The sequence below is a fragment of the Corythoichthys intestinalis genome, chromosome 12 (assembly GCF_030265065.1).
Source record: "Corythoichthys intestinalis isolate RoL2023-P3 chromosome 12, ASM3026506v1, whole genome shotgun sequence".
In the NCBI taxonomy this organism is placed as follows: domain Eukaryota; kingdom Metazoa; phylum Chordata; class Actinopteri; order Syngnathiformes; family Syngnathidae; genus Corythoichthys; species Corythoichthys intestinalis.
In genome coordinates this window covers 2,067,902-2,081,227 of record NC_080406.1, presented here as the reverse complement: position 1 = coordinate 2,081,227, position 13,326 = coordinate 2,067,902, and the positions used below count along the sequence as shown (strand labels likewise).

Here is a 13,326-nt window from a genome sequence, read left to right as displayed (position 1 = left end):
TTGTAAGGCTTTAGCCAAATAAAAAAAAGGCTCCAAAGGCTGTCAAAATTCTCTCTACTCATTATGCGCTGCCTTTTAGTTCTATATATAGGAAAAATGGCGCCTTTATAGATTAAATGCGAGAATGCGTGAGTGGGTCGTGCAGCGCATGCGTTAATTATTTAACGTGATTAATTTTAAAAAATTAATTACCGTCGTTAACGCAATAAATTTGATAACCCTGCTTTAAGCCCAAACTACGTTGGATGAGTGTAAGACATTTTGTCTGTAACGTTAAATACAATTAGAAAGCGATTTAATTAAAAGAAATATATACATTAAAAAAAGGCATGTACGATATATTTTTGCCGATTCCGATACTTTGAAAATGACGTGATCGGACCCGATCGATGCCGATCGATCAGGACATCTTTAGTACTTATGTACCGTAGGTTGAATGTATATATCCATCTTGTGTCTTATTTTTCCATTCCAACAATAATTTACAGAAAAATATGGCATATTTTATAGACGGTTTGAATTGCGATTAATTAATTCATTTTTAAGCTGTAATTAACTCGATTAAAAATTTTAATCGTTTGACAGCCCTATTCAATTGTATTTTTATTGTACCGTAAACATCACCAAACGTTGCGGAGTCACACACATATCATGTTAGAATCACACTAGTGCTGCGACGACTAATCGATTCACTTGAGTAATTCGATTAGAAAAAAACTGCAAATCAAATTTTCAAGGATTCATTTCATTGGAGTAGCGTTGTAATGGTTTGTTTTGAAAGTGTTTGCGTTTAGATTTTAGGGTTTGGGTGGACACACTGTCTTCTAGTGGCAACGGGGAATATGACATACAGTGGGGAGAATAAGTATTTGATACAAGTGTATCAAATACTTGTTCTCCCCACTGTAACTCATTTAACAAGGCTGAATCCAGCTGCTACCTGTTAAGACCAACATAAGCTAAGTTTTTGTTTGAGCTACAATGGTATGAAAAAGTATCTGAACTTTTTGGAATTTCTCACATTTCTTCATAAAATCACCATCAGATGTGATCTGATCTTTGTCAAAATCACACAGATGTAAAAACAGTGTCTGCTTTAACTAAAACCACCCAAACATTTATAGGTTTTCATATTTTCATGAGGATAGCATGCAAACAATGGCAGAAGGGGGAAAAATGTTAGTGAACCCTCTGCCTAAGGAAACTTAAAGAGCAACTGAAACCAATTTTTACTAAACAATTCAGTCAAGTGTGTGCCCATCACTGATGAGTGGTTTAAAGCTGCCCTGACCACTATAAAACACACACCCGGTAAGAATTGTCTTGATGAGAAGCATTGTCTGATGTGCATCATGACTCGGTCACCATAGCTGTCTGAAGACCTGCGATCAACGATTGTTGATTTGTATGAAGCTGGGAAAGGATACAAAACCATCTCTAAAAGTCTGGATGTTAATCAATCGACAGTCAGAAAAGTTGTCTACAAATGGAAAAAAAAAACATTTTAATGGAAGAATGAATTCAAAAGTTTAACAGGATGTTTTACAGTAAAACCTGAGCCCGCCAGTCAGACATTTGAAGCCAAAAAGACAAGGCAATGATCCAAAACACCGAAGTAAATCAACTTCAGAATGGTTTCAGAAGAACAAAAATACACGTTCTGGAGAGGCCAAGTCAAAGTCCAGACATGAACCCCAATGAGATGCTGTGGCATGACCTAAAGACAGTGATTCAGGACAGCCATCTCAGGATTCTGACTGAACAACAACAGTTTTGTCGAGAAGAATGGGTCAAGATTAGCCCTGATCGATGTGCCAGACTGATCTGCAACTACAGGAAGAGTCTGGTTGAAGTTATTGCTGCAAAGGGGGGGGGGGGGGGCCACAAAATATTAAATGTGATGGTTCACTTACTTATTTTTCCCCCTTCTGTCATTGTTCGCATACTATCCTCATTAAAATAAGAAAACCTATAAAAGCTTAGGTGGTTATAGTTAAAGCAGACACTGTTTTTTCATCTGTGTGATTTTGACAAAGATCAGATCACATTTGATGGTGATTTTATGCAGAAATGTGAGACATTTCAAAAGGTTCAGATACTTTTTCATACCACTGAAATATGTTTTTTACATACAGTGGCGCGGACAGTGGGTTGCTGATGGGGCTGCAGCACCCTCTGGTGTTTGGGAGAAAAAAGTGTTTTGTTAATTCTTTTTTTTTGTTAAGAATACATTTAAAAAATAATAAAACACATTGAAACAAAAGTGTATTTAACTTAGGGATTAAATGTATGTGTTGATTTTTTTTTCTTTTTTAATTAACATTGTCACCACCTGACACCTTGCTTACTACTGGGTCACATTGAATAAGGCGCAAATATAATAAAACAAAAAAACATCAACATTTACTTCCATTTCACTTGAAAACATTGGTCATATACTGAAGAGGTATTTTATGAGATGTGGAGAGGACACATGAGACATTGATTCATAAACTAGTGGGACTGTCAGGTTCCAGTTATTCCAGCGTTAAAGTGAATTAAGGTTGGGAGGAAGTCTTTCAAGCAGGAAAACAAAGCCAAGCTGATCCCTGGTGATAGCGAGAGAGTGCCAGCCAACCTTGTTATGTAGACAAGGCAAGAAGGTATCCCTTGATGCTAATGAGGTTAGCATGGTCGTCGGTGCTCATCTTAAAACAGAAGAAAGGCAATTCTGGCAAGCCATATATAATAATTTAATCTTCATGACATCTTAGGTCTCAGAAATATCATTTGGCCAAAATGATATGGGTCCCATCAAAGAGCCCTGTGGTCTCGTTAAATCAGGTAAATTGATACAAAGTTCAGCCTGCCTTCCATATTTTTAGTGTACTGAAAATAACACTGGACACGGCCCGCAATCTCAACTTTCCCTGATATATTGCCATGTATCATCTCAGCACTGTTCTGTGGTCAGATGAATCATGGTTCAGTTCAAAAGACTGTGATCGTATGGGCTTGCAGGAGTGTGTGTAGCATGGGCAGCTTTCGTCCCAATCAGTTTAGCACAGTCCCTGGGAGCATATCGATACGTTATTGGGATACAAAGTAAAGGTGGACCGATATATCAGACCAATACATGAAGTTTTTTCTCGATCCGCCATCAGCCGATGTATAGCATATGAGATAGCTGTTATGCATGTTAATTGCTAATTGTATTTCCTGTGGACACCATGTGGGGGGCCGAGGAGAAAGAGGAGGGGGCGTGAGTCAAAAAAAGATGTGATTGATGGAGCTTACACAAATCAGCAATGTGAGGTGTAGAACCCTGTAATATATGAATCCCTTGTACGTTTGGAAATGTTGACATCCTATTCTATGCTACCTGATTGCTAATCCTGGCACAGACATTCTCTAAGTCTTGAGTGTGTCTAATTGCACCCAGTCATGTGTGAATCCCATCAGACCTGCAGACAAGTGAAGATGTTGCACGGGGGCTGCCCCAGGGCCATGGCCCCTCCCCGGCCAATCAGGGGGGTGAGCCGGCGCAGCCTGTCCCTATTCCCGCAGCTCCGGCTAGGGGCTGCTGCCATCCCCCCAGGACCCAGGCCCCCATAAACCGGCCTTCAGGGAAGGGAAGAGGGGACGCGCCACTGCCCACCCACCCGGCTCACCAGTCACTGCCGCAACCCTCCAACCGACACGGCATACCACGGGACCCTCACTGTTCACTCGGCCCCGGGCAGGACAAGATCCCCACCTAGAGTGGGCGACACCTCGCGGACCCACCGGCACTCAGCCAATGACCTGCGCCGGAGCCCAAGGAGGATATTCGGGCAGAAAAGAGAGGGGAAGCAGGAGCAGGAGAGTTTTGAGAGGCCGCCACAGGGCGGCCCGGACAGGAGCATCGACCGGCCCCCACCGACCCCGGCAACCGGCAGCCCAGGCGAAGAGGAGGCCACGCCCCGGGGGCCATGCCATAGAGAAAAATATGGGACCAACCCACCACACTATTACTGTGGCTACAAGGTCCCCAACTGGCAACTATGATGGGATAGTGTGGGGAGAGTAGCGCAGTATGCATTAAAATAACAGAGCCCGGCTGAGGGCAGTGGGACCGTCGCATGGAAGTTCTTCCCAGCTGCCCATCACTTTGCCGAAGCCCTCCATGAAGTAAAATGTATGTGGTGCGTTAAAAGAGGTGCGGGAATAGCGGGGCCTGCGGTAGGGAGGCAACTGTTACGTCACCCCCCCAAACGGTCCCAGTAACCCCACACCCTTGGTGTATGATGCATTAAAATCAAGGATCAGTATCGGCATTGGCCTTTGAAAAACATGTATCTGTCGACCTCTACTACAAAGTATGACAACATATCACCAAATGGATATAGTTCTGACCTCTCTGGCTGCCCTTTCTCCAGCCTGGACCGCACCTTCCATGTAGCCACTCCACTCGGTGGCGGTCTCAGTGCCTGCAAAGTACAACCTCCCCACTGGCTCCCTGAGCACCCTATAAGAAAACCACCAACAGGCGTTAACATCCACGGACACCGCTCGTTTCGATACTTTACTCACCTTCCAAACTGGGTAAGGATGCCCGGAGGGAAGTAAGCTGTGTAGCACCCTCCCGAGTACTCCTCTTCACACCAGTTCTTTTCTTCATAGTGGATGGCCTGCCGCACACATTGAAGGGAATAGTATCTTTTTTGTATTTACTGTTCGACTGTTTGTATTACCCTAACACACCCAATATAAAACAAATAACATTTACATCACAGTTTAAGGAAAACAAGCAGAATATATTTGACATAGGGCATAAGAGATACATGACGCCTTCTGACCACGGAAGCCCAACGTGTGCGTCATGCAGCTGACTGAGCAAGATTGACCCTGACAACCAGGTAAAAGGCAAGACATATACAAGCCCACGTCTGCAACACCAAATCCCACAGTCAGCTCTTCAGGCCAGTCCAGAACAAATGGCAGGACTTCCTGTCCCAACACAAGAAACACCGGAGAATGCCCCATATCCAGCTGATAAGACTCCAAGCTGCCCTTTGACACTGAGGCGGGCAAAATCTCCCACTGCGATTGCCCCAGTAACGGTGACTCAGTAACTGTAACTCACAAACTAATCAGCCCAAACTGCGATAGAAGATTATCCTAAACAATGGCCAAACACAACGCACGAACTAAACAGCCCAAACTGCGATAGAAGATTATCCTAAACAATGGCCAAACACACCCTTCTTCCGGACCACGGCCCGCCTCACCAGAACCTTTTTTAACGGGTACACATGGTATCCGTTGTGGAACGTGGAAACCTCCCCGCCGATTCCTTCATGTAAGGACGCTAACGGCTGTGCTGTTGGCTCGAGCTTATTGGCGCAGTGGTTACCGTCCTTGCCTGCTGAGTAGAATCATTGCGGCGTGCGGGTTCACGTCCTAGCCTGGCCAGAGGTGGGAGCGGAACGCGGGGCGGCGCTGACACTCGGGTTACAAATGGTGGCTCATCTGGGATCGGCAGCGAAGGTTTCGGGGGGAGAGTGTAACGGGTACACATTGTATCTGTTGTGGAACGTGGAAACCTCCCCGCCAATTCCTTCATGTAAGGACGCTAACAGCTGTGCCGTTGGCTCGAGCTTATTGGCGCAGTGGTTACCGTCCTTGCCTGCCGAGTAGAATCGTCACGGCGCGCGGGTTCGCGTCCGTTGTAATTTTTTTCGCCTATCTTTTGTTGACTTGTGATATGGTGACCCTGGAACCTGTCTGCCTCCACGCCTGTGTCTGCTGCTGTTTTGCCTTGCCGTTTGATTGCTGTCGACCTGAATAAATTGTCAAAATGGAGTCAGTACAAGGAGTTAAGACTAAGGAGAATGCGCAGAGTTTGGCCTTTTGGCCGGGTTGTCTGTATTTTGCCGGCCCAGGTCTTTGGAGCTGCGCCTGCGCGGGTCCGGCGGTTCGGCTGGCGTGATTCCGGCAATCTGGCTAAAAGGTCAGATTCCTTCAACACTAAGGGACTGATTGACCAAGACCCCAAGTATCTGGCATTTACCATATTTTTCAAACACATACTAAATTGCTGGGGGGAAAACAAAAAGCCAATCGTGTTTACCGTTTTCTATAATGGGTTAGGAATTCCAAACTTACATGCAGCGCTTTTTCAGTGCCCATCACTTTTGAGAAACTCTCACAAATCCTCTTGAATCTAAACGGAAGAGATTTCGCAGTGAAAGTGAAATACATGTTTGTGACGGTCTTTTGTTCTTATGGTCAATATACCTTTCTTCTTTGGTGAGCCCGCAGAGTCTCCTGCTTTTGCGGGCCAGGATAAATCTGCCAGCATAAACAAAACACAAAAATAAAAATATGTTCTTCCACTGGCCAAGATGCACCCTTCCACCAATTTGTTAATCTTTAGTTGACGCCCAATCCATTTGAAATTTGACGGTGGGAGCGAATAATCGTTGGTTCATTTGCTGCCACCCTCCCACTTTGAATAATAACTTCAAATGCCTTTATTTACCCCATAATAGCTGGCACGGAGCCGTCAGGTTTTGTGTCATCGAGCGTCAGTCCAATGGGGGCTCCTTCCTCCTCAATCATCATGCTGCCGCAAAACCCTGAAGAACACACACACACACACACAAAAAATTGTGTTTACATTAAACCGATATACTGTATCAGCCAGTCGACATACAATTTTTTAATTATTTTTTTTCTAAGTTTGATTTCTTGATTCCTGAAATGTCACTATTGTAACTCCAGCCCAGGGGTCGCTTTAACCGGATATTTTCCGTCGTTGACCGGTTTTTTAAAACGGTGACTGAAAAAACTCAAGTCCGTCCGTCATTTTGACAGGTTGCAATTCACACCCCAGACCACAGGGTGGCGAGTTAGCATATTAATTAGCTATTGTCTCTCTTAATGCATGACGTCGTTGGCTCTTCTGTCAGAATATTGTAGCGTCACCGGGGTCTGGCGGCGGCACTGTGATTGACACATCAACGCGAGGTTCTTATTGGTGCACCCGGTGTGCCAGCGTCACATGAAGTCACAACTCCGCCCCCCTGACTGGAGCCGCCATATTGTGTGTCAGCTCGTCATGATTACACATTACCGCTACGTACATGCCTCCTATTACAGCGTGTTTTTCTGCTCGTTAATATTAATAATCAAAATGATGAAGGCGTGTGTGGCGGTTGGTTGCTGTAACAGAGAAGATAGACGGAGAGACTTGAAGTTCTACCGTATTCTGAGAGACCCGAAGATGAGAGCGAGATGGACTGCTGTAATTCGACAAGAAATCTGGGCACCAAACGATCACCACAGACTATGTAGTAGTCATTTTATATCTGTTAAGATGCATTTAATATATATTTAGAAGATTTTGGGCTGACAACCACAATTAAGATCATTGTGTGATGTTGGTGATTGGGGTTTATATCGTTGCCTCTTTTTCTTTGGGGGTGGAGTTGTTGGCGGTAAGCAGAGTAAAAGGGGAGAAAAATACCACGACTTCCGTGTCTTAATTTTTCGCCGCCAAGCAAGCGTTACAAAATTAGTTAAAAATGAATGAAAACTAAATACTATTGAATATGTCATCATTATCATTTTAAAAATTTAAGTGACGGGTAAAAATAGACTATGACCGGATTTTTATGACCCTGTCAGTCAAAATGACAGACAACGAAAATGTCTAGCGCAACCTCTGCTCCGGACACAACAATTTTCTTTGGTTTTACTATATGCGCCTGGCTTTCCCTCGTGGTGACTTACTGGAAGCAGTCGGCAAAAAGAACTTATTACTTTAGGTCGAAAAGAATCCTTGAGGTGTACAGACGCTACATAACCTCTTCTGCACTACACATCGGTTACTAACATTGGCGCTCGCCTCTGGAATGCTATTGACCCAGCACTGACCAGCATAGGGTCACTGGCTGCCTTTAAAAGGAAATACAAAGACAGTATTCTGAGTCGCTACCAGTGTTGATAATCTTACTTTAAAAAAGTAATTAATTACAGTTACAAATTACTTCTCCCCAGGGGTCGCGTTAACTGAATATTTTCCGTCGTTGACCGATTTTTAAAAACGGTGACGGAAAAAACTGAAGTCCATCCGTCATTTTGACCGGTTGCAATTCACACCCCAGACCACAGGGTGGCGAGTGGGCATATTAACTAGCTATTGTCTCTCTCGATGCATGACGTCGTTGGCCTTACTCTGAAAAAATGTCAAGGCAAGTGAGTGTCCGAAGTTTCTTCAAAAAGCCCCAAAACGACGATGGTGTTGATAAAAGAGGTGAAAAAACAGGGACTGCACAAGCGGGCACGCAATTCAAGTCCATGCGCACCAGGAGGAAAGTGTGAGACTACGTTCAGGCCACAGCAGGTGAACTGTTAATTTCATTGTTCCATATGCTACATATGGTAGGCTACCTACTTACTGGGGCCTCAGTGACGTTTCTTATTCTCGCTATATGATTATACAACTTTAACATTTGCTAATAATATGCTCTGCGTGTAGTATCATCCATCGCTTTTCCTTTTTAAATGGGCACTTATAAGCGAACGCAAGAAGTAACAACGGGAACATTTTTAAACAGGCATTTCACGGGAGACCATTTCGACTCTTCGGCCAATCATATAGCGAGAGCGAGTGGATAGTGAGGGGACCGCGCGCGGCTCTTAAGTGTCTCTGTCACGTGACTGTCGTAGCCGGTAATGCGCTCGGCCAAATGTACACACAAGTACGGAAGGTGAATTATGCCAAACAAAGGGTCACCACAATGTCATTATCATCATTTTAAAAATTTAAGTGACGGGTAAAAATAGATTATGACCGGATTTTTATGACCCTGTCAGTCAAAATGACAGACAACGAAAAAGTCTAGCGCAACCTCTGCTGCTCGGGAACATTTCTATGTAGCCTTGTTTTGCCGACCCTGGATCCAGCAGGGTCCCTCCGTCGCCTGTTTTTGACCATTATCGACGATAAATTGTCAACCTGTTTTCGGTGAGCCTTCTTCAAACTTTTGGAACATGGAGTCAGTACAAAGGGTTAACACGGGAGTGAACGAGCGGAATCTTGGCCCCCCACCGGTTGGCTTGCAGGAGCGGTGCCGGCAGAACAGCATTTCGTTCAGCTGGCGCTGTTTCCGCGGCTTGGCCGGGGGGGTGGGGCCAAATTCCTTCAGAGTCAACCTTCCACTGAGCAAACCAGTTCTTCTTCCCATCAGTTCCAGGACTAGCTGTTAAAAGAAATGTAAATTGGGAGCAAACCAGTCCAAAACCTGGTCTAAAAAGCCACTTTGCCTAGATTCAATCAGCGTACGAAAATAGGGCTCTGCTTTCTTTACCTTCACCGAACCCCTTAGACTTACTCATTAAACCCCTGGGGTTGAGATTGACTGTACTAAAGATACATTTACAGCAGAAGGATGATATAGCTTGTTTTTCTGTTTAATAGTTGTTTTGTAGAATGATTTCCTAACCAATGTATTTATAATCGTTATATCTTGAGATCGTTATCGTTAACTTTGTATCGCAAACTGTATCTTATCATGAGGTACCAAGAGGTTCCGACCGCTAACTTCTGTTTTTCTTTTGTTTCATATACATGATCATTGTGCAGCACATACCTATCCTTGAGTGCGTTTATAGTTAAATGTAGTGTCAGTAAGTACTGTATAAAGGCCTCAAACATCAGCTTGCAAAACTGGCTTGAGACATCAGAAATTGGCGTTTAAAAAAAAAATTTTTTTTTTAATCGGTCTTGGCATCAGCTAAAAAAACCACAATCCCGTATCGGCTGACCTCATGTAGTGATAACATATGTTTTGTTTTAGTCACCCATTTTCCTCCAGAAGTTTTCTTTGTAGTACACCATGCATTTGATGACTGAGCCCATAGGGACGCGGTTGATGAGCTGGTTCCTCAATGGGGGAAGCTCAGGGTTAAAGTGCATCTTTAGGTTGAGGGCAGGAGGCGTGGCCACGATCACGTACTTGGCCTAAGAAGAGAGCAACAACAAAAAAGCCCAGAAGATGGCAGCGTGAGACTAAAGTTATTGCTTTTGCAGTTCTGAATTCCTACATGATGATAAGATCGCCCGGTGATAGTAGTACAAAGGGACGGACTTGGAAACTACTTTTTGTTGACAGCTACGCATAACAACTTTGGTCGTGTTGCCTTTCGTTGCATAACCAAGCAAAACAGAGCAGTTGCCCGATTAGCAAACATCAGATGTAGTTTGAGCAGCGTGATGCTAGCAAGCATTTGCACAACTGTAAAACAAATGAATGCAATTAAGGTATAGACACATGCTATTAAACAGCAGTTTCCACTGAAAGAATTAGTTTATTTATCACTGTACATGTGAGTTTAACCCTTGCAGGGACAGTGGGCACTACAGCAGACATCTACATTCAAGTTAGCATCAGGGGTGAAAGTGGTTATAATTTCTTGCCGGAACTCCCTGGCGGGAAGGTTGCCATGGAACCAGAAATTTGATCTTTTATTTATTTATTTATTTTTTGGGGGTGAGGGTCAAAACTACTGAAATGCAGAGAAAACTGTTTTGGTCAGTTATTTCTATAACACATACAAAAATCGATTTTCATTCAAAATTGTATTTTTTTCAATGATTTGCAAAATAAAAGTTAACAAAAGCAGCTATCACCCTGACCTCCATCTCCTAATTTTTATTTTCCCTCATTTCTTCACATACTAAATGCCAAATCTCAATTTTAACTACTTAAGAACATAGGATGTATATTAAAATTTAAGATAATGTAAACATTTTTTGTTGTGTTTTTGAATTAAAAAGATATACGTAACATACATTCAGAAAAATAAGTACAAATGACATATTAAGCAGAGTGAAATGGAATATATTTTGAAGATCGCGCAATAGTTGACTTTTTTAAATCATAAGGAAATAAATAAGTAGCCTAACATGAATGAACAAATATAAGTTCAAAGTGCACATTGACAGCTAAGATGTTCTGAACCTCCCCATCAGTGCAAATAAAACTAAATACGATAAATAAGCCACCTTAACTCTTTGCTTACTCTTAAACATTTGATCCAATTTCTGTTGCATTGCCCCCCCCCCCCCCCTTTTTTTTTAAAGCTGTTTCAGAAAACATGCACTTTTGAACCAATCAGAGCTAAGTTAGCTAACTATCTCTGGTGATCACATGTCAGTATGTCAGCCAATTGAACGGATAAATGAGCCCAAGGTGTTTTGCTTGCATTCGCACATTGACGTGACTTGTCATCGTCAGACTCGGATATATATTTTCGGAATCAAAGCACCGTATACCGGAACAGCGTTCCGGCCCTGAATCTTATACCGGAAAGGTTCCTGACCGTTCCCGCCCACTTTCACCCCTGGTTAGCATTAGCTTAGATCACAAAGTACGTGATGTACTAGAAGAGGGTCATTAATATTGAAAACACAATTTGACGGCAATAGAGGTCAATTTCAACTGGGAGGGGTTGAAAGCGATCAGCCTCTCTCATTTAAAATGAATCAGAGGTCCAGTGCCGTCAACTGCAGCCAAAGTGCGAAGATATGGGAGAGAAATTTATAAAATTAAAAAACACATTTAAATTTATTTCTAATTGTATTTTTATTCCTCATTGATTGTATTTGTGAATTTTGAATAATTGTTTTTTCCCCAAAATGGATCCTTGAATTCATTCATTCAGTTGATTTCAAATTATTTATCTATATTTTTTATTGCCCTTTTCAAGACACAATTAGCAATTAGCAACACTAATACTACACTGCAAAAACACACCTCCTTAAAACCACTTAAAATCCCTTGTTTTCATTGTAAATATACTAGAAATAATTTAAATTATGTGCCAGTGCTTCAAGTAAAATCTATTCATTTAGATTTCTTGAAATAAGAAAAATAGCTAGCTGAAAATAAGCTTAACTGACTAAGTTGAAGCAAAAAAATAGTATATTTAATCTTGTTTGTCAGATATGTTCTCAATTCAACTATAGATATTGTTCAGAACATTATTTGAAAGCCAATTTTTCTTGATTTAGGTGAAAAATAACCAACTTTTAGATGAATGGGCTTAATAAGAATATATAGTGTTATTTACATAAAGTAAGTGGAATAATCTGATACAATGATCTGTTAACTAGTTTTTAACGCTCAGAACAAGATGAAGAAAATTATTTGACTAGATTTAAGAAAAATAACATGGTTAAAATTAATCTGATTTTTATAATTTTGCCGTGTACAGTTGGGTGTCCAATGGGGGGGGGGGGGGGGGGGGTGTCGATAAATATTTTCCTACGGGCTGCGACTGGTCCCTGGACTGCAAGTTTGTGATCCCTGTCCTATATATATGTAATTAAAAAAAAAAAAATCCTTATTGGTGCATGAAAAGGTAAAATCCATTACCGTGTAGGCCTGCTTATCTGTCGTTTCTACCAGCACCATGTCGCCACTCTGGTCAATCCTGAAGACCGGAGATTGGAGCTTGACCCGATCGCCTAGTTCTCTGGCCATGCATTCGCTGATCTGACTCGATCCACCTAGAAACTTCCTCTCCTGCACAGAAATCGAGATGGCAAACATGTGTTTAGTAGTGTTTTCTTAATCTGATGTTCAGTATCGTATCGGTGCCCTGTTTGGCTAATTTTTCGGATTTGGCCATCAGATCGGGCCGATTCACATGTAATTTCACCTCTGTCACTTTGAGGTGCCGTGTACACGGCAACAGCGTTTTGGGGGGCTGAAAATCCAAAACTTTGAAAACACCTTCCTGAGTGGAAATCTTGAAAACACTTCCCCTTGTTGTCACCGTTAAACAGTTGACAACACAAAAGTGAGTTTTAGTTGTCAACGGACTACCGTACTCCAGAACAGTAGGTGGCGATAATCCTCCAATATATTTGTCAGTGAAGAGGGCAAAGATACCGATGAGGGCAGTGTACACAGTGTATGAAATAGTTTAATACACCAGTTTCAAAGTATACAGTGGTATGACATCGTCAAGGTTTCAAAACCGCAAAGATGTTCCGTCATACCTTCCCTAAAGTATTAGCTATATTTTATGTTCATAAAAATGCAGGGAGAAATCCCTCGCTTGCAGCTGCAGGGCTAACTCCTCCCCCTCCGGTTGTTGCTCAGTATGTCAGTAAGTCAGCTGTGCTAGAGGATGGCTTGAGGAGGCGAAACACCTGAACTTTTTCCCCCTTCGAAGAAAACAAAGCCGCTGGTATGGGAATACTTCGGCTACAGAAAAGTTACAGACGGCCACAGCTTAGAGAAGGAGGGCCAACCGACATGTAAAACATGTTTGCGGAGAGTGAGGCAACAC

At 42.6% G+C, this 13,326-nt stretch overlaps 1 protein-coding gene across 4 annotated transcripts in view; it reads right to left on the bottom strand.

Moving 5' to 3' along the window:
* mao (monoamine oxidase) overlaps positions 1–13,326 on the bottom strand; it is a 61,269-nt gene that overhangs the window by 10,733 nt on the left and 37,210 nt on the right. For all 4 annotated transcript variants that reach the window (XM_057853249.1, XM_057853252.1, XM_057853250.1 and 1 more), the window contains 7 exons: positions 12,405–12,554; positions 9,829–9,988; positions 6,503–6,599; positions 6,259–6,312; positions 6,127–6,184; positions 4,552–4,649; positions 4,375–4,486 (listed from right to left, as the gene is read on the bottom strand). In XM_057853249.1, coding sequence (XP_057709232.1) covers positions 4,375–4,486; positions 4,552–4,649; positions 6,127–6,184; positions 6,259–6,312; positions 6,503–6,599; positions 9,829–9,988; positions 12,405–12,554 — 729 coding nt within the window. The remainder of the gene's footprint in view (positions 1–4,374; positions 4,487–4,551; positions 4,650–6,126; positions 6,185–6,258; positions 6,313–6,502; positions 6,600–9,828; positions 9,989–12,404; positions 12,555–13,326) is intronic.